The following is a 24,038-nucleotide window of genomic DNA, read 5'->3' as shown; positions in this document are numbered from 1 at the left end:
GTCAACAAATCAACAAGGGATATAATATCAATAAATTCCAACAACTGGAACAACTTTGTTCCCAAAACATAATATTAGATATTTGTGCAACAATTTGCAGTTAATATTCCAATGTCAATATTTGCTGTCAAACATCAAATTTATGCACTGGAAATATCTGTATTTCATTTTGGTTGATGGCTATGACTGGTATTTATATTGTAAGTGACAATTTTGTGGTATTTTCTAAGATTCCCAAGCGTCATTACTTGTGTCCAAACTTATGGCCATGGCTGTATCTTATCGCCTTCTGCTCTGGCTGCACAGGCCTCAGCTTTTTTTTAATTTGTTGCTGTATTTCTTTTTTTTCTTTGTGCTTCTTTCAGCCATATCTCTGCATAATTAAACTGTTTTTCAGTTTCTTTTGATTTCTTTTATCAGTTTGTTGTTTTGCAGTTAATTCTGTAAATAGCTCTGTGCAGCCTCCTACTATTAATTTTCTATTAAATTCATATTTCTTTTCCCAATCTGACAAGAACTGTATCAAATCTGGATGCTTCTGTTCTGTTCTGCTTATTTTGCATCGCCTTATAGTGAAATTTTTTCCTGATTATTTCCCATTTTTGTTTTGTTTCGTTCAAAATTATTTTTATTTAGAATTTGTGGTGTTTTTCAAAATTATTTTATTGAGAATTTGTGAAAAACAATGCGTCATAAGCCAAAATTCAGCCCTTGGAAAACAAGCTTCTCGGCCAGCTCTATTAGCTAGTCCGGTTTTCCACTGGGGGTCCTATATCAGGACTAAAGGTCGTTTTAGAGTTTTCACAAAATCCTCCTAAATCTTAATGACTGTTCACACTCAGTGATTTACTTCAACTGACAACAGCTGTATGTTCACACCGATAGGTTTCAGGCTGTCCGCTGCTTCAATCACTGACCAGTCCTTTCACACTCACAGTTTTACACATGCACACATTTTGTAAGTTTTCAGCTTTCCCTAGCTCAGGACTTCACTTTCCTAAAGCGCTTTGTTCGGATGCCGTCAACCTGGAACCCCGCAGAACCCGGACAGGGTTTTAACCGGCCGACGTGGAATTCAACCACGGAGGGCTTTCGTCCCCAAACCTAGTTCCAGGGGGCTGTGCACAGACTTCGGTCTCCCTCGAACAGCTCCTTAGGTTCCCAGGTGTATTGGCATCCTTTCTGTGCTTCTTTTTTTTTCACTCTTTATCTGAAGGACTTCAGTTTTTAGTTTAGTTTGGAGTTCTAAGATGTCTCTCTCATCTATTTTATCATGTCATTACGGCGTAATCTATTTTATCATGTCATTACGGCGTAATCTATTTTATCATGCCGGCGGAATCTATTCAAAGAATTCTTTCTCACCCGTGGTTCTGATCGGTGTCACTTCCTGGATCGGATCCTTGGATTCACACCCAGCGCCGAGGGACCGCTTTTCCTTTCACCGACCTGGCCACAAATTCACGTCCCAGGATTTTCGGATCTCGCTGCTTGGCGACGATCGCTGTCGACAGACTTCGGTGTCGGCTCTCCTCGACGTCGGGAAGGAATCCTCGGATCCGGCTCGAAGGACCAAGTTATATGTCAGAGAGAAGCTCCGCTGAGAGCTCCCACATAACATAAGAAGATATTCACCGAACCAGAAAGACACGGAGACTGTAATTTTTACTTGCAAGGGTAACACAGCACAGTGTAACAAGACACATTAGTGCGAGCTACAAAGACTGCTCCCATACGAAGTTTATTTTATACACGAGCAGAAATGAAGACATGGCATAAGATAAGAAATAGCTCGAGTTACACAAGGGGGTGTGCTAAGCTGAAAGAGTGGAAATATATGGGATATGGAGACTAGGGAGAGAGAGAGAGGGAGAGATATGTGCAGGTAGAAGTGAGTGAGTGGTATTCTGATAAAATAGTCATGTAAAATACTATGCACACACAGTTAATGCTCTAAGGCTCGATTATGATAAATGTATTTACAAATTCAACTCTAACAGACATACAACTCTTGAACAGGATAGGCCAGAAGGAATTGCATTGAAGACTATTGCTAACTGTTTAGGAATTATTGGAATCTGACTGTGTTGAAGAAGTTCTCCATAAGAAACTAAAACACCATTGCTGTTGAATAACCGTCTCACCCAAACAATCCTTGTTACACCATTCCTCAAAAAATAAACATTTGTTCTTGTAGACTTTAGGTCACTTCATTAATAAATAAACAAAACAGAATCAAAAATGGAAACAAAATGTTTTGAGTTCTCATCATGTATACCAAATGTGAAGTAATGCTCATAATTTTAAGCATTTAAATGCCAGTTTAGGGATATGCCAATGCAATAACACATTTCATTATTATTATTCCCAGATAGCAGTCGCCTCTGGGCCGATTCCGGCTCTCTTCCGCCAGTGTTGGCTGACAACCAGACAGATTATCTGTGTATGGGCCAGACTCGGTCCAGATGAGGATGCCTCATGCTAACAATCGTCTACTATAAGCATACTGGGCCGATAACTTTTATACGGTATATGGCCCATGAACGCGATATTACTTTTGGCCCACAAGATTTTCTGAGTGTGACGGTACACAAGCATAGTGCCGTTGTCGGGCCAGAACAGACAATACAGTACATTGGCCGGCGTTTTTTTTTAAACTCCAAAGGCGGCATGAAAGGTGAAATAGTTTTTTTTTCTCCCACTGCTCCTACACCCTGCTCCAATTACGGAGGGGCGGTGTCAACATACATTGCCACAAACATTGCATATAAACAGGCTCACTTTTTAAAAGCCTGTAGTTTTGGAATCTCCACAGTTTTAATGTAATCATTATTCAGTCAATCACGGTGTAAATTTAAGTAAAGAGCAGTATATTAATTCCCGAGCGGAAACATAACCGCCCGTGCGGGACATACCTGTAGTTACACCGAGCGCTTCTTTTAACGCCTCTGCGAAAAACCTCGCGAGACTACTGTCACTGCGTCGGCCGGCCGACTGACATCAGGTAAGGGAACATTTTACTTATCAAATTAATGTTTAATTTCGTCATGATTGATGTGTTGTCACTAATATTTGTTGTTAAATATGTTTTAAAAGCTGTGCTGATAACACCAGGCAATTTATCCAGAGCTATATGTTATTTTATTCCACTGCAGTTTGAGTATAGCTATCTAGTCACAAGCACAGATGAGGGAGTAAATCATGTAATTTATCTTCAATGTTGGGTTTCACACACAAGTGTTGTCACTGATATTTGTAGTGATAATAAGTGTAGATAACGTTAGGTATCTTATTCTAAATATGTAATTTTATTCCAGCGCAGTACAGCTGTCTAGGGTCATACTGTACAAACGCAGATGAGGCAGTTATACGGTTAAACTAGCAACTCTACCTCACGAGACAAACTTATTTTCTTTCCGTTTTTATTTAATGTTATGTGTGCTTGGCATAACTTAATCTCTTCTACACTGAGCAAGATTTGTGTAGTCCATTTGCCCCCAAATGTTCTTCGAGCAAGTAGATTTGGCGCGCAGGTGCTCCTTCGCAAGATAGTGACATGATGGCGCACAAACGATGTATCGACTGTGGGCCATCATGTCCATAGACATATATAGGTAGACGCCTCATAGGCTGTCGAGAGACGTGCTTACAGCGCCGCCATCTTGGACCGGGGCCAGCCGAGGCAGCGGTGCATAGAAGTCTATGGAGGAGAGAGGTACTGCTGAATCTAAAAGTGGAATTATTCGACGAATTTTGAACCGATTGCCAAACTGTTTGATTTTTAGAAAGGTCACACGTGTAGCTACTATGCAAGGTGCTCGGATATTTTTTTTACAATGCTGGTTTTTCCACGCAACACTTAGATGCCGGACTTCTGTTCAGCCCATGGATGCTCTAATGAGCGCTGTAAGGAAACAAGAGTTCGTGGGATTACTTTTCACATGTAAGACGTATGTAAGGATAATATATTGTTAGCAGGTTGTCATAGCTAGAGTGAAATAAATGCCGAGAAGACGGATAGAACCCCTCAGCTCCGTGTCTGGCTTCTACCCATGATCTAACAGCTCTCTGCGTCATCCTGTGTATTACACAGCTGCTTATCGGTGAAATAACTAATCTGAGACAATTTTTTGTTTAAAATTCGATGTAATGAATCTAGCGTTCCTAGCAACTTACTGCAGTAATTGGTGGGTTAGAATACAGCATCTGATTGATCTAATAGCCCTGATTTATGATGGAACTATTTTTGTTGTAGACAATTCTTTATCTCTAGCTACTTTTCTCACATGTTTAAGCTTTCCCAAAGAACGTGATTTATACACGTGATATAATAGTAATAATAACAGTAATAATAATGATAAAAATAATAGTAATAATAGCAGTAATAGTAGTAATAATTGATATAATATTAAGAGTAGTAATAATAATTGTTATTATTATTAACAGTAGTAATAATAGTAGTATCTATCTATATATCTATGGCAAAACCAGCATTGTAAAAAAATATCCGAGCACCTGTGCGCCAAATCTACTTGTGTACTTTACGGCCATCCGTTTTCCGGATTGATATGGGTGAACTACAACTGGGAAACCATCCGATTTCTGTTTGGATGAAGGTAAAGTTTGGAAATCGAAAATCAAAAAACGGAAAACGAGCCTACATCTGATTTTCTACAGTGGGTTTATTTTACACAAGTCGGGAAATAAAATACAAACGTCATTCCCTTTCGTGTCTCTCGCTTTGCCTTCTGTTTAGACAGCACAAATAATAATAATAATATGACAGAAGTAGGGAAAATCAGTCACAACTGTTCAAAAGAAATCACACACAATTTCTAATAACCTATGCAATATGTAACAACTTGTTACAAAAGTTAATTAATGATTGTGTTCAACATTTTTATGACAAAATGTGGCATTATCACATAACAAAGTGAAAATTGAATACCTAATGAAGTGTTACATGTGTCATACAAATGTGCTTATCTTTTTTTCACCGGGTAATTCATCCTTTGAACCAACCAGCACCACAACAGATTTAGGTTTACTATTATTATTAGTTTTTCTAACCACAGTGACTAGTACTGACTTGACTTTTGACCATGGACAGAAGAAACGTTCGAAAGCGAGCTGTAAAAAAAGTCAGCACCTTGATATCTTCTATGAGTGAAAATGATGTTGAGTCTAGAGAGGCTGTACATGAGGAACATCATTTTGGGGCAGATATTTATCAGGCTGATGAAGCAGAGTCTGAAGCAAAGTCATCCTCGTCTGAATCAGCAGACTCAGATGGCCAATCAGACGATAATACTTGTGGGGATTCTTTAGAGACATCTTTGTGTGACTGGGCTGTAAACTTTAATATCTCTTTGGTTGCTTTGACTGCTCTCCTGGCCATTCTGAGAATTTATCATCCTATGCTACCCAGGGATGGTAGAACTCTCCTCAAAACCAAAACTGTATATAATGTACAAAGCCTAGCTGGTGGTAAATACTTTTACTTTGGCATACTAAAATCTCTTGCAAAAACCTTTGAGAGTGTCTGCTCTAAACTTCCAGATGCACATACGTTTAGGCTGCAACTGAACTTTGGTGGTTTGCCCCTCTTTAAAAGTTCTAATATCCAGTTCTGGCCTATTTTGGGGTTACTTCTGGATTGTTCAAAGAAGCCAGTCATTATTGCACTCTTCTGCGGTAACTCAAAGCCATCCTCACTAAATGAATACTTGAAAGATCTTGTGAGTGAATTAATATTACTTGGCAAGGGTTTTGTCATAAAAGGCAAGAATTTTTTTCTCAAAGTGAGCTCCGTGATTTGTGACGCTCCAGCTAGAGCATTTATAAAGGGGATAAAGTCACACACAGGATATTCTGGATGTGATAAATGTGTTCAGACAGGGGTTTGGATCAGTCATAGAATGACCTTTCCAGAAGTCAACTGTCCTGGCAGAACTGATGCCTCATTTATCAGTATGACTGACGAGGGACACCACACTAACTTTTCCCCTTTAAAAGATGTAAATATCGGAATGGTGACATGCTTTTCTCATGATTATATGCACCTTGTTTGTCTTGGTGTCATGAGGAAACTTTTAGACCTTTGGCATGGCTCTGGACCCCTGCGTTGCCGAATCTCTGCCCATCAGAGTCAACTCATTTCAAACACATTAATGGTCTTAAAAAATTCCATCCCAGCTGACTTTGCTCGAAAGCCTAGAACATTATTAGAGAGGCAAAGATGGAAGGCAACAGAGCTGAGACAGTTCTTGTTGTACACAGGTCCAGTGGTCCAGTGGTACTTGCAGTTTCACTGTATCAGAACTTCATGCTGCTCTCTGTTGCCATTTTTATTTTATCAAGTCCATCATTATGTCTAAGCCTGAATGATTTTGCTCACAGCCTGCTTGTGTCCTTTGTGGAGCATTTCAGTCAGTTGTATGGTTCAGAGAATGTTGTGTACAACATTCATGGTTTGACACATCTTTCTGAGGATGTGAGGCTGCATGGTAACCTCAACTTAATATCCGGCTTTCCGTTTGAGAGCTTCTTGGGAAGCATTAAGAGAATGATCAGGACTCCCCACCATCCTTTGCCTCAGATAATCCGTAGACTGTCCGAACGGAATGCTTGCCCGCGGAATGAAAACATACAGGGAAAGGACATGAGAGAGCTGAGAGAACACAAAGATGGCCCTGTACCAGGCACATTCAGAAATGTTCAGCAGTTTCAGGAGACAGCCATAGGGTGTGCTATGATAAACATCCAGTCTGAGAAAGACAGCTGTGTTAAAATTGACAACTGCATAGCTGTAGTGGTAAATATTGTTGTGTCTGACGATGAAACCCATACTGTGTACAGGGAGTATGAGCAGCATGAGCCATTTTTTGACTACCCCATAAACTCAACTGACCTTGGGATATATGTTGTCAGTAACTTGTCTAAACATGTAAAAGCCAAAAAAATTGATGATGATATTGTGAAGTGTGTCAAGCTACCATGTAATAGAAAATTTATGGCTATTCCTTTGTTGCACACAAGTAATTAAGAGAGCTGACTGGATGAAGTCAGACACTGGACAATGGACAGTGACATTGGACAGTAGACAGAGGACAGTAGACAGTAAACAGCTTATTCCAACCTGCTTCACATTTTTATATTAATCGGTTTTCCTGTAAAGAGAAATAATAAAATCAGACAACCTATGTAGAGTTTAAAGTTTGTACATTTTTCTTAAGGGGCTCCTAATTATGAAGGGGAAGCGAAGTCCTCCATAGACAAGTGACTTACTTTATGTTTGACAGAGAGATGTTTAAAATAGTTGAATTCTTGGAGACGAGCGAGGTAGAGCTGGTGCCTGGTTCGTGGGTCAAGGAACATGAATGCCTGTGGCCACCACTCCGGGGAAAGGCACTGGAGACAGCAATTAAACAAAGAATCAGTCCTGCTTCAGACTGGATGGCATGGAATATCAGAGTGATGTTTACAACTGGTATGTATGCCTATGTAATAACCATGTCTCCTATTTGCAAAATGCCTGCATATCAAGTCCTTTTTGCACATGAAAAGCATAAAATAGTGTTTTTTTAGGAACATGCAGAAACCATTGTGTTTACATTTTTTTTTTCAAAATGTAAACACAAAATGTAAATCTTTCTGTACAAAATTATAAACAGATGCAATTTACCTTGTTGTTACATCTTTGTCTTCTTTCCTTTGGCGGTCTCAGTGCTGTAAAGGAGACATGATAACTTTTAAACATGCTTGATAAAAAAATAAATAAAAGTTAACTTCACTAGCTCATGTATTTAGTATCAAAAGACATTTCTATCATGTGACGTATGCCAAACTTTAAGCCTTAATATAAATTAATCTAGCGAGTTATAAAAAAAATTCACCCCCGTACAGTTGACATGGAGGGGAAAACTAAACATTAAGACCAAAACAGTTTTTTGTACCAGGCTGTAAACATGTTTTTTTCTGCTGTATGTGCAGAGGTTGCCGCTTGATTATGACGTGGCCAAACATGGCGGAAAGGGGGGCGTGTCTAAACGTGATGTATAGCACTAAAATACGGCGCGGTAAATTTGACTTTATTTTCGACATTGTTTTTCCAGTTTCTAGCCTTAATAGCATCGAGATAACCACACCAATTCCAGCCAGGTTGGTATTACTTTGTGTAGTTAAGTCAGAGAGGCATTTCACAGTTGCCATTAACTCACCAACCTCAATTGTTATGGCGAAAATTGAACGGCGCAACACTGAATGTCCGCCAAAATTCAGTGCTGCAGCCAAGGCGCTGAGGGACCATCGCAAAAATGTATACTTAGTGGTTCAAATGCTTCAAAACACTGAACCATTTCAACACAATTGCTTCAGATTGATTCAGTGGTTCAGAAAGCTTCGTTTTCTCCATCACTAGCTAAAGTTATTTTGTTAGAGCTTCTACTTACCGAAGTGTAGTCCTCCAAATGGCTCTCACTGCAGTGTCCATTACTTGGAGTTGATTCAAATTTTCGTTTTGTTAAATAAATATAATAAATATATCATCTATATAATGTAAAGCAAAATTGCCTGTTGGATTTCTAAGCATTTATTTTGATATTTGCAACTCAAATAATCACTAAAACGATTTTCAGAGATTAAGGCCCTGAATTACTTTTTAGACTGTATGGTTTGACAGTGTATGGCTTGACAGTAGTAGTAGTCATTTTGTAATTCACTGACCTTGTTAAATGTTTTACAGAAAATTATCAGGAAGGCAGACAGAAGGTGAGAGAAGCTGAAGAGCGGTCTGATCTTCAGTCAGATGTAGAGGGATGCAGTGGACGGAAAACAAGGCGCAAAATGTAGGTATTGCAAAATCTAGAAGTATTGTGAACAGCTGCATTCGAACTTAACAATTCTGAAAAACATTGCAAATTATAATAAGATCATTAATTGGGTCAAAACATGCACAATGTCTCCCAATCTGTAAACTATAGAGATTGTATAGATTACTTATGAACCTCCTCAGCAAATAAGTGTGTCAAAAAACAAAACAAAAAAACAATGTATTGAAGTGTATAATGTAGTGTAGTGGATGAGAAGGCTGACAGTATTTTTGAAAGGGATAGTTTGGATTTCTTGACATGAAGCTGTATGAAATAATCTTTGATAGAGTAGTGTATGAGTATGTTCTTATTGTAAGAGCTGCAATACTTGAATTTCTTATAAATAGTAAAATAATCTTTAAAAAAAACTTCCTATCATCTTAAAAAAAAACTTCCTATGATATTATTTCTGTGAAATTACAATTGCTTTTTAGAAAACCACACCTAAAATATCAATGTAATGTCTTTTTAGGCCAAGTAGCCGACTTCTGCATGCCGGTTACCTAACAGACAGTGAGGATGAATCAAGACCTCAGCAGTGTGACAACCGCTTAGCCAGTGCTCCACCGGTCTGTCCACCCACATATCAAGCCCTTCATCCTCCCGTGATGTCTCACCAAAACGAGATGAGACATGAGGGTTTGTCCTCCACTAGCCAATGGAATACTGACCAGGACCAGAGGAGCAGCTTGCAGTGGGGACCCCAGTTTGAGTGTAGGTGTTTACAGTCAGATTTTACCCATCTCATTTTGTTTCATACAAAAAAGATTAAATGACTTTATTTGTAGATATCAGTCATGCAGTTGTTTTTTTTTTTTTACTAAATTCTTACAAAAGTCTGGAGTGTAAATACTTTAAATGCTTATTTTGGGGCTAACAAATTATTTTCCAAATAAAATCTAAAATAACTCTGTCTTTAAAGATCACCCTAATCCAAGAACACAGCCCACACCATCGTGGTCTGCATTGGAAACTACAAACTGTAAGTGATGTTTTAGATATGTTGTAGATGGTTCAGTAGATGGTTTCCTTTGCTCTGAATTGTGTTCATTTATGCCATTATAAAGTCAAACAAATCAATCTGTTTGATTTGATCTGATGTGATATTATGCTAAAATCTACTACCACAACATCCTGGTATGTTTTGTTTAAAGTTTGAATTTACCTTCTTGTTTTGTTGCATATACAGAACGTGAGGTTGAATATGAACCCTGTCAAATGTGCAGTTTTGAACTGTATCAAAAGTTCAAGAGTGAAAACTAGTACTAGTTCTAAAGTGGTACCCTATGATGTCATTCTAGTGTACCTTCAAATCCATTTAATGCCTCTAAATAATTAGGGATAAAATTAGATCTGTGTGAGTTTTTTTGAATGCTTTGTATTAAATACAATCTTTTGTTTTTCCAGCACTAATGCGGGAAATGCTGACAAAGCGAGAAATGATTCTCGACCAGCAGAAACACATTCTCCATCTGCTCCAAGCAAGACACCAAGACATGTCTGAGTATCAGACATGTCTGAATGATGATCTTTTGCCCATAAAAGACCAGGAAAGTCTGCAGAATCTTGAAGTCCAACTACAGGACTCAGATTTCAAAATGAAACTGGTAAGTAACAGAGGTGTGATGTGGCTTCATCAAGTCATTTCCATGCCATGTATTTGTTGTGCTCAGTCAATAAACCAAGTCATTTCACTGATGATTACCTCATCTACCTTAAAAGTACCACATCACTTCCACACACACATATGCATAAACATGCTACGATGGAGAGACCCAGACTCAACTGACTGAACTGTGCAGGCTGGTTCCTCTGTGGGCTGCAGACCCGCAATTGAGCCACAGCTAGCTACAGACTAGATACAGTATACACTGGGTTATGGGGCATAGGTGGACACAATCCAGGCAGGTTCAGACATCAGACACAGCTTGGGACCACACTGCGGGAAGGACAAGTGAACAGAAACACTAGGAGGGAAAAATTTGAAAGGAACAGGAAAGATGAGACTACAGAGACAAAACATAGAATATGGCACAAAATCTACACACATCTACATTAATCGTAGTAACAAATTCTCCATTTTGTCATCCCTCTTGCCACATTGACCCATATTACTGCTAATAATTAATACATGTCACAGTACACTCTCAGAACATTTGAATATTTGTCATCAGACACTTAAAAGCATGATTTGATTCTTTCAGGTAAACCACCTGAGCCTTGTTGGGGGCTGTGATGCCAAAGACACTGTTTGGCGCATCATGAAGCAAACCATCGCGAACAGCCTGGCAATGGAAATCAATTGGAGAGGCGTTAATGGCAAAACATCAATGGCTTCCCTGCAATTGAAGGCTGTTATAATTGGTAAATATTCTAATTATCAATGCATTCAAATTTCTGCTGAGTCATATAGTTTTGCTGCATTGCATTTGTCCTTGTCTTGTAATTTTTATTTATTTTCAAAACTGTTGTCCACATCAGCTGCTGTCAGAAGAAATCCACTGTCGTCGAAAGCCTCCCAACATGACATCGAGACATGGATTAAACGATGGTTGCATCTGGCGGCTGACAGGGAAGGGGGGAGGAAAAGGCGAGCCAGGACGGCTGATTAAGGTTGTGACTTAAGTCATGTGTTAATAGTTCAAAAATAACAGAATAATAAAATAATAAATATAGAAAAAAGGACAAATAAAAAACATAAATTGTTTAATTGTTTTACTAACATCAATAATAATAATAATAATAATAATATAATAGCAACGATAATATTAATAATTAATAATATTGCAAGTGTGAATGAACTAATTGTTTCGATTGTATTTGTTGTTGTGAATTTCATTTTTTGTTTAGAACCTCTGGTTTATTTGAATATAACCAGGTGTTTTGTTTTTTGTTTGTTTTTTTGTGTGTTTTTTTGTTGTTTTTTTGTTTTTGTTACAAAATGAAAAATGAATAAATATATCTTGGAAAAAAATAATAGCAATGATAATATAATAATAATAATAATAATAATAATAATAATAATTTTATTATATAATTTTATTTATTGATTAGTATTTGAATTTTAGTAATTAGTAATCATTATTTATTTATTAATTATTAATTATTGGTCATTTTGTTACTCAGTTCTTTACTATATTATTTATTTGGTAATGTTATCTATTTTTTCAGTGATATGACATGTTATATTTTTGGATGAATTCAAAGTGAATTGAGTATGGTGTATTCCTGTATATTTTAATTTTCACAAAAACATCACACCTACCAGGCTTCTGTTTCCCATGTGTATTTTTGTATTTTCAACTGTTGTTTCTTAAATGTTGAAACATGATATTCTGGGTATTTTGTTAATGTTCAAAACAGGGGGCAGCAATTATTTATTTCCATTCAACAAGTCACACTTTGTTAATAAAATAATTATTTATTTAATTTATTTATTATTATTTATTAATTTATTATTATTTATTTAATTTAATAATATTAACAGCAACTTGGAATATCATGTTTCAGCATTTCAGAAATACTAATGAAATTGCACAAATACACGTGGAACAGAAGCTAGCCCTGAAATGGGATGGAATTGAAGATCCCCATGACAACAACAGCCTTTCATGCAGTATATGGGCCAGAGCTGGGCCAGCAGCAGACTTTTTCTGCTTTCAGTATGCAGTGTGTGGGCCAGAGCTGGGCCGGATTATTATAACTAACATGAGACGATGTGTGGGCCAGTAGTGGGCCACAGGTTTTTTTGCACTGTAAAAAACACACTGGGCCACATCCGGCCCAGCAATGTTTTACCTGTAAGGCATGCAGTGTGTGGGCCGGACTTGGCCCGTGGAACCAGACGTATACTGGGCCAGAGGAAACACAAGGATGTGGCCCAAGTATGGGCCAGATTAATTTTGCTATTTGGGTTATTATTATGCAATCACAAAAAAGATGAGGCACTGTATACGGTTCCAAGGCTACACTGAAAACACACACACACACACACACACACACACACACACACACACACACACACACACACACACACACACACAGTAATTTCTCACTACACACATCATTTGGTATGAACAATCATGACAACAACAGACCCAGGTCACATGTGGCCCACAGTTCAAATTTGATGTGTGGGCCACATACTAAATTTAACATCGGGCCCGCATCTTTTTTGCCACCTTAAAGTGGTACCAACTGAATGCCACCTGTGGCCCACAGCTCAAATTTGATATGAGGGCCACATACTAAACTCAACATCTGGCCCACATTTGGTTTGCCACCTTAAAGAAGGTGCCACCTCTGCCACATCTGGGCCATGTTTGGTTCACATGCCTTATGCCAGTGCCGACTGCATGCCACCTGTGCCAGCTTCAAGCCAGATGTGGTCCACATTTCTCTGCTATGTGTGCAGTGACGGAAGGTCCCACTCCGCCGCTGCCGCCCCTGCTGTCCTCACCTATCAAATAAAAAAGGTCACTTCCCCAAATTTTATCCTGCCGACAACGCCAAATGTTACACGAGTTACATACCAGGATGGACACAACAGTATAGTTTTCAACAAATGTTTATTTCATAAGGAGAAGTGGGTGTCCCCGCTTACTTCATCACTTTGTCTCTGAACCTCGTCGGACCCGATTAATTTCACAGCACCACAAATGGCGGATCAACCCGCAGGTATAACATGCATGAATTCATTCAAAATAACTCAAATTAAAAAAATATAAACGAGGTTACAAAAGGACAGCAGGCAGCGGCCCACACGAACACTGTAATAAACAAAAACACAACATTACCAAAAGCTAAAAAACACTTTAATCACATCACTAAAAACATTAAAAAGCCGCATACCTGAACGCTGTCGTCCCACGCTCAGTTGTTCACTCACACGGCGCCACACAATCACTCCATTCTTCATTAATTCTATAAAACCCTGCCATACAACATGCATATAAAATACCAAACAACATAAAACAATCACCATATTACAATAATATTTACTGGATTATCTTATTTCATCCTCCTACCTAGCGTGTGTGCCCAGCAAACACTCAGGCCACCCCACAGGAAACTGGCGTCGTCTTCGACAAGCAGCCGACTTCCTTTTTAAAGCAAAATGCCCAGGAGAAGGGCGACACCCCGTGGTGTCATACGCTACATAAAAACAAAAACACACACTCAATAAGTGTGTGAACAAACTTTAATCACTAATAATGGACGGATGATGATAAGACCTGGCAACAGAAATATGGTCATTTTTATCACTTTGTGGTCATTTTACAATCATTTCTGTTTCTGTGCTCATTAGTTCTGACTCATGTTTTTAGGAACATGTGCTAGAAGCTCTGATAAATCATTAACAGTGAAATAAACCGTCTACAAACTGCAGTAAAGTTCTTTGATCAGATTTTATTGCACCACTGAGGCTGTGAGGAGTAAAGCTTCATTCTTCATGTTCTGCTGCAGGAAACCCCTCAGATACCTGGAGTCACCTGTAGTCATGTGACTTCCAGGAAACAGAGAAGCAGCTCTGAGTGACTCCAGAGCAGAAAGAGGAAATGAAGAGTTCAGAATCCATTTTACAGTCGACAGAGGAGGACAACAAGGTGAGAGTTAGTTCATTGTTCTTCTGCTGTCAGAAAACCTTCTTCCTGTTCTTGGTGTTTTTACATCACAGGAGTGTTTTAATACTGACTGCTGAGGAAGCTTTTATCTGGTCAATGATCTTTACTTTCTTTAATGCTTCACTTCTTCTTCTACGTATTAAAACTTGACTCGATATTTAAAGATGTCAGTAACTAAAGGTGTGTCGGTGCAGCAGAGAACCAGGTCCAGAAGAAGGAAACACTGCTGGGGTTCTCCTTGATAAACTGGGATCTGAAAGTATTTCCAACACTTTGTATGACAGTTTTCCAACATAAATGAAGAGTTTGACGTGTCAGAGATCAGCTGTAGATGTTTGGATTTGTTCTCAGAGGTGGAATACAAGGAATCAGGAAACAGAATATTCAGTAGTGAAGTTTGTAAAAGCAGTAAAGAGAATGAGTGAAGGCTTCATGTGGTGGTCAGATGGATCCTGCAGTGAGATGTGATGTTTGCTGTGGTCACAATAATGAAGGAACAGATAGTTCTTGTTCTAATCCACCTGAACTGAAGGAAACTCTCAGTTTGGACGAGAAGCACAGACACATCAGCAGGCATTTGATTCAGTCCACATTTATTTAGACTTTCAGTGAATTTCTTTCATTTCACTCTCAGTTGAGGGTTCCTAAAATGACTCTGAAATCAGAGAATCTATCAGTGATTGATGTGATCAGAAACATGTTTGTGTTTGCAGAGTTCAGATCCACAGACAGAGATCAGAGTTTCCAGCCTCCAGCTGTCTGTTGTTGAAGAAATTTTACTCTTAGTCCTTGGAAGTTTGCTGTAGTGGGGTGTTTACTGGTATTCTGACATACGGTGGGCTGACCAACACAGAGTATGAGTCTGTGAAGGGAAGATAACCCGGAACATTTGGAGAGTTCACAATTCATAGAGATGGTCAGAGGGTAGGGAGGGGCAGGATGTAAATATGAGGGTGAATCATGGTTAATTTACATATGGCTGCTCATCAGTAACAGAGTTTAAACAAAGAGGAAAAGACAGTTGATTCACAGGATCTGGCAAACAGGTGCAAAAGACAAAATAATTGTGAATAACACCGGGCAAAGGAATGATGGAGTGAAACTACAAAGTATCTCTAGCAAAAGGTGTCCTACTTTCTTCATCACTGTCCATGAAGAGTGACCGGTCCAAAGATATTTATCCTCCAAACTTCAGTAAAGAACCTGAACCCTCAGACACAAAGTAAGAAAACTGCCTCTAACTTATTCAGGTGTCTCCTTTTTAATTCAATCTGTCAATTATATGATGCTGATTTTAGTGGGTAGATAAAAATGAATTTTGAGAAGATTTTTGTGACACAAATAGAAATCCTTTGTCCTGTCTTTGATCAGTGATTGATTAGAGTAACAACATGTGTTTCAGCAGACAGAGAGCAGAGTCTGCAGCCTCCGTCCGTCTGTCCATGCAGAGTGACTGGTCCATTGATATTCCTCCATATTTCAGTAAAGAAGATGAACCCTCAGACACAAAGTAAGAAAGTGTTCCTGCTGTAAAGTGAGCTGATGGAAGATGAAGGTTTTAGGATGAAGGAAGATGCTCTGCTGAAACAGTCACACAGTGGTCAGAATGCAATGTCAGAATGGAAGGCTGTTACTGTGTAGCTGCTGCACAAAGTGTTGAGTTTCTATTACAGTTTTTCTCTGTTGATAAGACACTAAACTCCATTCACTGCACACATTTCTCAAAAAACAGGACTCTGCTGTCCAAATTTTGGACACTATTCATGGTTTGCATACAGTTTACAAAACTCTTGCACTCTTTTTGCAAAAGATTGAACATATTTTTACTCATTTGAACACACTTTTTCACTCATAGCACACATTTTTCAAAAAGTGAACACTGGGATGCAGAACTGGGACACTGTTCCAACACTGCTGTCACAATGAAGACAAAACAGGTCAAAACTGAAAACACTTTTGCCAATGAACTGCACACTATGGGAAACAGTATCAGCTGTTCAGAATGCAACCTGTTGTTGAGGTCAGCAGATGATCAGGATGGTGCGTAAAGTAGGGTAACGCGGGGCTATTCTGGCCCTGGGGCTATTCTGGCCCCTGCTGCATGAAATGGGCTACTGGGACTGTGTCACAGGGGATTTCCCCAGTAAAGTACTGTGATCTTTTTCCCTGTGTATCCTGTAATATGATAACTTAAAGGAATCTAGTTCAGGCATGCATACTGGATAGCAGAACAGCTCAGGAAGTATATACATTGAAGACAGCAGATTTTGGACCTTTGTTTAACATTATCAGTGTCGTGGTGTTTTGGGTGATTGCATTAATAACCAAATGATTAGTGAAATGAATTAGATACATTATAATTCATAGACTCTGAACTCTAATCTTGTCTCTGAGCTCTAAACATGCTTAATCTTTTTCTTAGCACAATATTTTGTTATATTGCATGTTTTATTTAATGAAAAGTGGAGTTTAAACAAGTTAAAAGTTAGGGGCCAGAATAGCCCCTCCACAGCGGGGCTATTCTGGCCCCAACCCTTGCATTGATTATGAGCCTGTAGTTTATTTATTACATGTTTTCCGTTTAAAAAATGTTTATGAAATTATTAAATGGTGCTGTTGAGGTGCATTGTGTACCATTCTATCATGATTCTGTGCATATTAACCAGTACAAATATCATATGACAGAAAAAGGGGGCCAGAATAGCCTCGTGTTACCCTAAATAGTTTCAGGTTTATTGTAGTTTACATGGTGTGTAAATGTTTGTCTCTTCAGTGACATGTTTATACTGGAACAATACAAACAGTCAGAAATGTTCTGAGAACAAAATCGAATGCATCATTCTGCTTCACAAGTGCTGATTAAATTACAGAAAGTGAACATGACTGACTTTTTCTGTTCTGTGTGTTTGTTCCAGAGAGTTTTTCAGTTGCATTTTTATGATACATCTGGAACAGTGTTAGTTTTATAGAGGACTATTGATTCAGGAATGGTTCATTATGAACCCTCAAGTTATTGTGGTTTTTCTGCTCCATATTCTCTCTTTCTGAATCCTATAGAAGAATTCTTCTCCACATGCAGGTGGAAGGTTTATGAGCAGCAGCCATACTTTGGGAAAATCTCTTCAGTCAGTGGTCTTGGCATGTGGTGATGTTTCTGTTGATGCAGCTCAGGGCTGGATCAGACACACTAGGTCTTTCTTTCCAGAGAAAACACAGCTTGTGATGTAGATGAGGTCCTGTGTTCTGACCAGGCTGAAAGAACTGATGCAGACGTGGTGTAAATATCTGCATACTGTACTGTGTACAATACACTGCTGTATTTTTTGTCCAACATTTTTTTATTTTATAATGTACAGTCAGGCACTGCAGTGGAACCTCTGATTTATTTATAGGATGCATTTGTGTTAAAGTTGTCATTTTTGAGGACTGTATCATTTTTTTACACTTCATGTGAAAACACAGTGAGAGAGCAGTGTTTTGTATTTAGCAGTGCAGTGTCCTAGTTTTGCTTCGTGTGTCTTAATTTTGACAAAGTGTGCTTTGGACACAAGTGTGCAGTGCTTTGTGAATTGTGTTCAAATTATATTTACACAGGAAGTTAAGCCCGAGATCCACATGAGGGAAATGAGGTCCTTAACCATAAAAGAATTGTTCCAACAATATCACATTCCTTGATGCACAACAGCCAAGTCCAGGCTCAACACCAGTCACCAACACACACTCCAGCTGCCGGTCTGGCCAAAAGGTGACGCTGATCCGGGTGGCTGAGCTTTACACCTTCCCAGCTGATTGCCAATGAGCCACAGGTGTCCCTGGCCACTCCCACTTATTTGTTTTTTTTCATTTCATTTTGAAACAGAAAAATGAAAGAGCAAACCATACACGGATTGAAACAACATATGTGGAATACTTTCAACATGAACTATTTCATCACAAAAATAACATGTAAAAGAAAGTTTAACTAAACATTCAGAAGTGATGGAGCAGTGTTACGGCCTCTTTAAAAATTAAAAAGTTAGACTCAAATCAATCAAACTTTATTTGTATAGCACCACACACACACACACACACACACACACACACACACACACACACACACACACAAAAGAGGACTGAGGAAACGCCATCTTTCATTAAAAATGAGGGAACACTGGAGCTAAGACTAAAATAACAATAAAAATAAATAAATAAAAATGAATAAATAAATAAGATCAAATAGTATTGATAAATATGATTAGCTAAAAGCCAGACTAAAAAGGTAGGTCTTGAGTTTTCTCTTAAAAATATGAACAGTAGGTGCTGCCCTCAGGTCATCAGGTCGGCTGTTCCACAGACGGGGGCCGTAATAATAAAAAGAGGCTTCACCGTATGTTTTAGTTCTGACTTTAGGGACTATTAAAAGACCACTACCTGAAGACCTGAGGGCTCTACTGGGTTCATAGGGTAAAAGCAAACTGGATAAATAAAAAGGAGCAAGACCATTTAAAGACTTAAAAACTAGTAAAAGAATCTTAAAATCAATTCTAAAAGATACAGGCAGCCAATGCAGAGACTTCAACATCGGAGTAATGTGAGCTCTCCTCTCAAAGACACAAGGAGACCAGCAACATATAAACTGGACACAGACACAGCAGGTGAAATGGTGAAGGGAAAAAAAACCAAACATCTTTATTTATGAGTAATCGAACTAATCAGGGTAGAAATAATGGTGAAAGGAAAAGGGCTGTAGCTGCTGGCCAAAAGAAACAAAAGAGGGGTGGTGAACGTGAAAATTTGCACAAACACAAAAAAACCTTCATGCGTTTATCTGAGGAGGACATGTGGCTTTGTGGTGCTCATGCCTCTGCCTGCCTCCCTCTCCTGCCTCCCTAAATACCCTCCTCCTCCCTAAGTGCTAGCGGCACTCAGGTGTGCTGCAGTTGTACAGGTAAAGGGAGGAGGGAGATCAGAGAGAGTGAGGAGAGAGGCAGCAGCCAGCCACAGTAACAAGCAGCGATGACAAGTTTATGCATCCAGACAGAAATATTGGTGTTAGCCTGATGCTAGTTAAAGAGTTCTGGAGGTTTAAAATGTTCTCAACTCACCCACAACCACAGATTATTGGATCTACTTTTACAACATGCAGATTCTGAGTGAATGACAGAATGAGAAATGAATGAAAACATTTCAGGCTTTTCTATTAAATAATTTCTCCTGTAATAATTAACTTGAGGATTAAATCTGTAAATGTGTTAAGGTGAATGAATGAGTAAGTCGGTGTGTTTACAGAACACTTACAGTCCAGTTTGAAGCCTTTAAAAGCAGAAGAACTAAACTAAGCTCCTTCCTGCGATCCAGTCAGCGTTTTTATGATACTGTAGAGGATGAAGAACAGGAGACGAAAATTGCAGGAGTCTCAGCAACTTTTTATTCAGCTCTGCTTTTTGTCAGACCACAAAACAAAGCTGGACACAACAACTTTCTGTCGCCCAAAACCCCGAAGGGAAAAAACCTCTCTTTTTTGTCCCTTCAAAATCAAACTGTCCTTTGTGTGTGGGACCTAAATATAATGTGCAACACAAGACAACTCACTGCTCAGTTCTGAAAGTTCAGTGAAATCATCTTTTTACTGCAGTGTCCACAGATTTTATATTGAAGTATTTTATGTGTTTAGTTTTCTATTACAGTTTTTCTCGATTGCTAAGACACATTCATGGAAAGCTGCTCTCCTTTTCCCTAAACTGTGAACACAAAACCCAATTTTCAAGCTACCTCTGAATCTTCTTGCAAAACCAAACTTTCACCCCAAAACAGTTCAATCTGTGCTCAAAACTGAACTTTGCTGTCAAATCATGCCTCAAGTCAATCGAAATTAAATACTCTACTGAGTAGTCACTAAACACTACATAGAAAAAAGGAAAATAATGCATGTTGCAAAACAAAATACCAGGGGCCTCATTTATAAAACATTGCGTAGGATCCATACTAAAGTTTGTGTAGCCGAAAATACGAAATGGGCGTATGACCTTCGCCCCTGATTTATAAAACTGTGTGTAAGCACAGCTGCATGCAATTTCTAGATAAATCACCCACCAGCTGGAAGATTGCACAGGTGGATCCACCTCACATTCCGCCCACAACACACCCACATTTTACCATGAATGGTCAATGCAAAGTAACTCATGAATGTATCTGTATATAAATAAGCTGCTGATCCATGGCATTTCACACAGCGCCCCCTGCAGTCTTTTCACTGCTGTGCGTCAGGATGAATGAATCATGTGTTGACCCAGGCCACCCTGCCACTAAATTTGTTATGATCATGTCCGATGTACAAATAATTTGTACACTGATTGAATGTACATTTTTTTCGGTTCACATAGACAAATTCATCTTCACTCGGAGCCCTTACAGCAGCATGAGTGCAGTCAGTTACGCCGATTACATTTGGGAAACCGGACATCGCTGCAAATTGCCGTTTAATGTTGGCCTGTTCACCCACAGTGTAAGGAAGCCTGATGTACTGACTGGTCATGTTTGTAATGTCATCCTAAACAGCTGGCATTATTGCGCTGAGGGTTGTGATATCCCAGACCTAAAGGACATCATTTAACTGTATATCAGACCCAGATAGGATTTAGACAACAAATGTAACCTCATATATTCTTCATATAAAACACACACCTGTCGGCCACTTAATGCTGGAAGGAGCCGGTGTTGCTAGAAACCCCCGAGTCGTCAGCTCCTGTGTCTGTACCGGGATGGTTTCGGTGGGTGGGTCGGTCTAAGACGGCCCAGTTCAGCACATAGATCCAAGAGCACTGCTCTAGGGAATCTGAATCGGCTTATTAGCCAGTCATCATCATGGGCCAGGAAATCTCCGTGATCCCTAAAATCCCTCTCCATTCTTATCTACCATTGATGTGACTTCCAGCAATGCCAGCGCATCCATTGTGCCACATTACGCACGGCTGTCACCCGCTATTTATCCGCTTGATCAGTGATTGGACTGATTGTCACAGGCCTTTTCCAAATTAGTAATCAATCAGTGCCACTCACCGCTCTATATCATTTGAAGATGGAAGTTTGGTATATGAACATAGTTCTGCAAATACAGTCGTAGGCCGAATGGTGCACTATATGAACATCTACAACAATGAGGGTTTATGATTATCCGGCTCTACAAGTCTAATATGTGAAAACAATAAAGGTTTGAGATCAATCTGGCTTCAATTCACCACTTCACCCTCCGGCACTGCCGTTCCCTCTGTCTCCAAAATGTGCTTAAACAAGCATCAAAGTTGGCGCACCGGTGCGCACATTCTCACGCCAAGTTTGTTTTTAGAAATCACAACCTTTGCATAGAAAGTGGTGTATGCACTTTCTAGCCCTGTTTTGTGCGTACGCAAGCTTTATAAATGAGGCCCCAGGGCATTTGTAACACTTGTACATAGAAAAAAGAATTTGCAAAAAAACAGAAATCCTGTGTATTTACATGTAGCACTTGTACGTAAAAATAAAGCACAAAATATACAAATGAAGCACAAAGAACAGAAGTGCATTACTCTGTCACAGCATCATTTCTCCGTACTGGGTCAGGCCACAGGACTTCATCTACATCACAGGACACATTTTCTCTGGCCAGGCAACGGGGGAATAAACCCCTGGCATGCCGTATCCATACTCCTCTTCTTAGATTTCTGTCCATTGTAGTGCCTCACAAACCAGTGCTCTGGCTTACATGTACCCTCACATCATTAGCACAAGTGTGATCCATTTTGAGTTGTTGTGTTCAACCGGTGACGCCTGAGCTTTAACTGTGTTTGACTTTTGCTCACCTGTGCTCACTATTATGCAACACAGGTGCATCACAATGACAATGTGTTGACAAGATGTGTCTAAACAGGTGAAAAGGGCTTATGGTTTAGCCAGAAGAGTGACTGATTCAATAAGTGGGTTCAGGCAACTGAGAACTTGGTTCAGACAATAGAGTTTAGTGTTTTAGCAATTGAGAAAAACTGTATTGTGACCTGCAGCTACACCTGGTTCACAAAATATCACCAGCTGTCTTCTGGATTATCTTTTTGTTTTTATTTATTGTTAATGGGCTCAAAGATGAAACTTTAAAAGACTCCTTAGTTTTTCTTCAAGTTCCAACTCCCCATAATCAGAACTGATTCCATCTGTTTGTCCAACATTCCAGATCCTGAATCAGTGGTTAGAAATCAGAGTAAAGTGGGTGGACGGTCAGTTTGTGGCTGCTGGAGGAAGCAGTGTGTTGATCAGAAGCTGCAGTTTGTGACTCTGCTGCTCCTTCAGTCAGGTTTTAATTAGACTCAGTCCATTTGTTGGTCTTTAACATGAAAAAGGTTGAATGTTGAAATAATCCGTCACATGAAATCAGTGGACCTGTCCAGGGTGTCCCCTGCCTTCACCCGAGTCAGCTGAGATAGACTCCAGCACTCCCCGCGACCCGAGTGAGGATAAAGTGGTGTATAGAGAATGGGTGACTGCACAGTGTCCTAGTGGTTAGCACTTTCGCCTTGCAGCAAGAAGATCCCCGGTTCAAATCCCGGCCTGGGATCTTTCTGCATGGAGTTTGCATGTTCTCCCTGTGCATGCATGGGTTTTCTCCGGGTACTCCGGCTTCCTCCCACAGTCCAAAAACATGCTGAGGTTAATTGGTTACTCTAAATTGCCCGTAGGTGTGAATGTGAGTGTGATTGTGTGTCTGTATATGTAGCCCTGTGGCAGACTGGTGACCTGTCCAGGGTGTCCTCTGCCTTCGTCCGAGTCAGCTGGGATAGACTCCAGCACCCCCCATGACCCTAGTGAGGATGAAGCAGTGTATAGAGAATGGATGGATGGGTGAAATGAGTGGGAATCAGCCTGTAAAATGTGCTCTTATTGTGAAACTCTGCCTGCTGCTTCCTCATAGGTGGAGTCCTGACTGGTTCCAGTGAACAGATCACCTGCCGAGGTGTCGACAGGAAACTTTGTTCTTCTTCAGCGCTTTGAATAAAGTGTAAGTTTGCTTTGTTTGCTGCTTTAACTTCCGTAATGTTGCTGTTTGTTTCTGCTCTGTCATGTTTCTACATGTTCACTTCTTATTTCACCACAAACTTTGGATCACTGCTGTTTAAACATGAATCAATATGATTATTAGCTTATTGATTCACTGCAATCAGTCAGTATTTATATTAGATCATTGATTGACTTCAGTCAGTTTGATGAGCTGCTGATGTTTCTTTGTTTCTTCAGAATATAAACTGCTTCATGTCTTTTTTCCCTCTGGGTTCTCTGTGAGTCTCTGCAGCTCCATGACTCCATCTGCTGGACTGATAGTAGAAGTGCAGCAGCTGATCTTCTCCAGGAGGATCTGAGTGGATCAATGATGTTTGTTTCCTGTGCAGGTGAAGGTAGAAAGTGTGTGTGAGCTGCTGTGAGTTGAGCATCATGGATGAGTGTGAGGACAGAGAGGAGGGAGTCCCTCCCTCTAAAAGCTCTCTGTGTGGGGAACAGGAGAACCAGAGCAAAGCTCAGAGGTGAGACCACCATCTCTAAC

The 24,038-nt window shown here is 39.5% G+C and overlaps 1 protein-coding gene across 1 annotated transcript in view; it reads left to right on the top strand.

Moving 5' to 3' along the window:
- The first annotated feature begins 15,645 nt into the window (after positions 1-15,645).
- LOC127530710 (NACHT, LRR and PYD domains-containing protein 12-like) overlaps positions 15,646-24,038 on the top strand; it is a 78,186-nt gene continuing 69,793 nt past the window's right edge. Inside the window, exon 1 of the mRNA XM_051938062.1 lies at positions 15,646-15,716. Within this exon, the coding sequence (XP_051794022.1) occupies positions 15,646-15,716 (71 nt within the window). The remainder of the gene's footprint in view (positions 15,717-24,038) is intronic.

This window comes from Acanthochromis polyacanthus, chromosome 17 (assembly GCF_021347895.1).
Source record: "Acanthochromis polyacanthus isolate Apoly-LR-REF ecotype Palm Island chromosome 17, KAUST_Apoly_ChrSc, whole genome shotgun sequence".
Taxonomy (NCBI): domain Eukaryota; kingdom Metazoa; phylum Chordata; class Actinopteri; family Pomacentridae; genus Acanthochromis; species Acanthochromis polyacanthus.
This window is presented reverse-complemented; position numbering and strand designations above follow the sequence as displayed.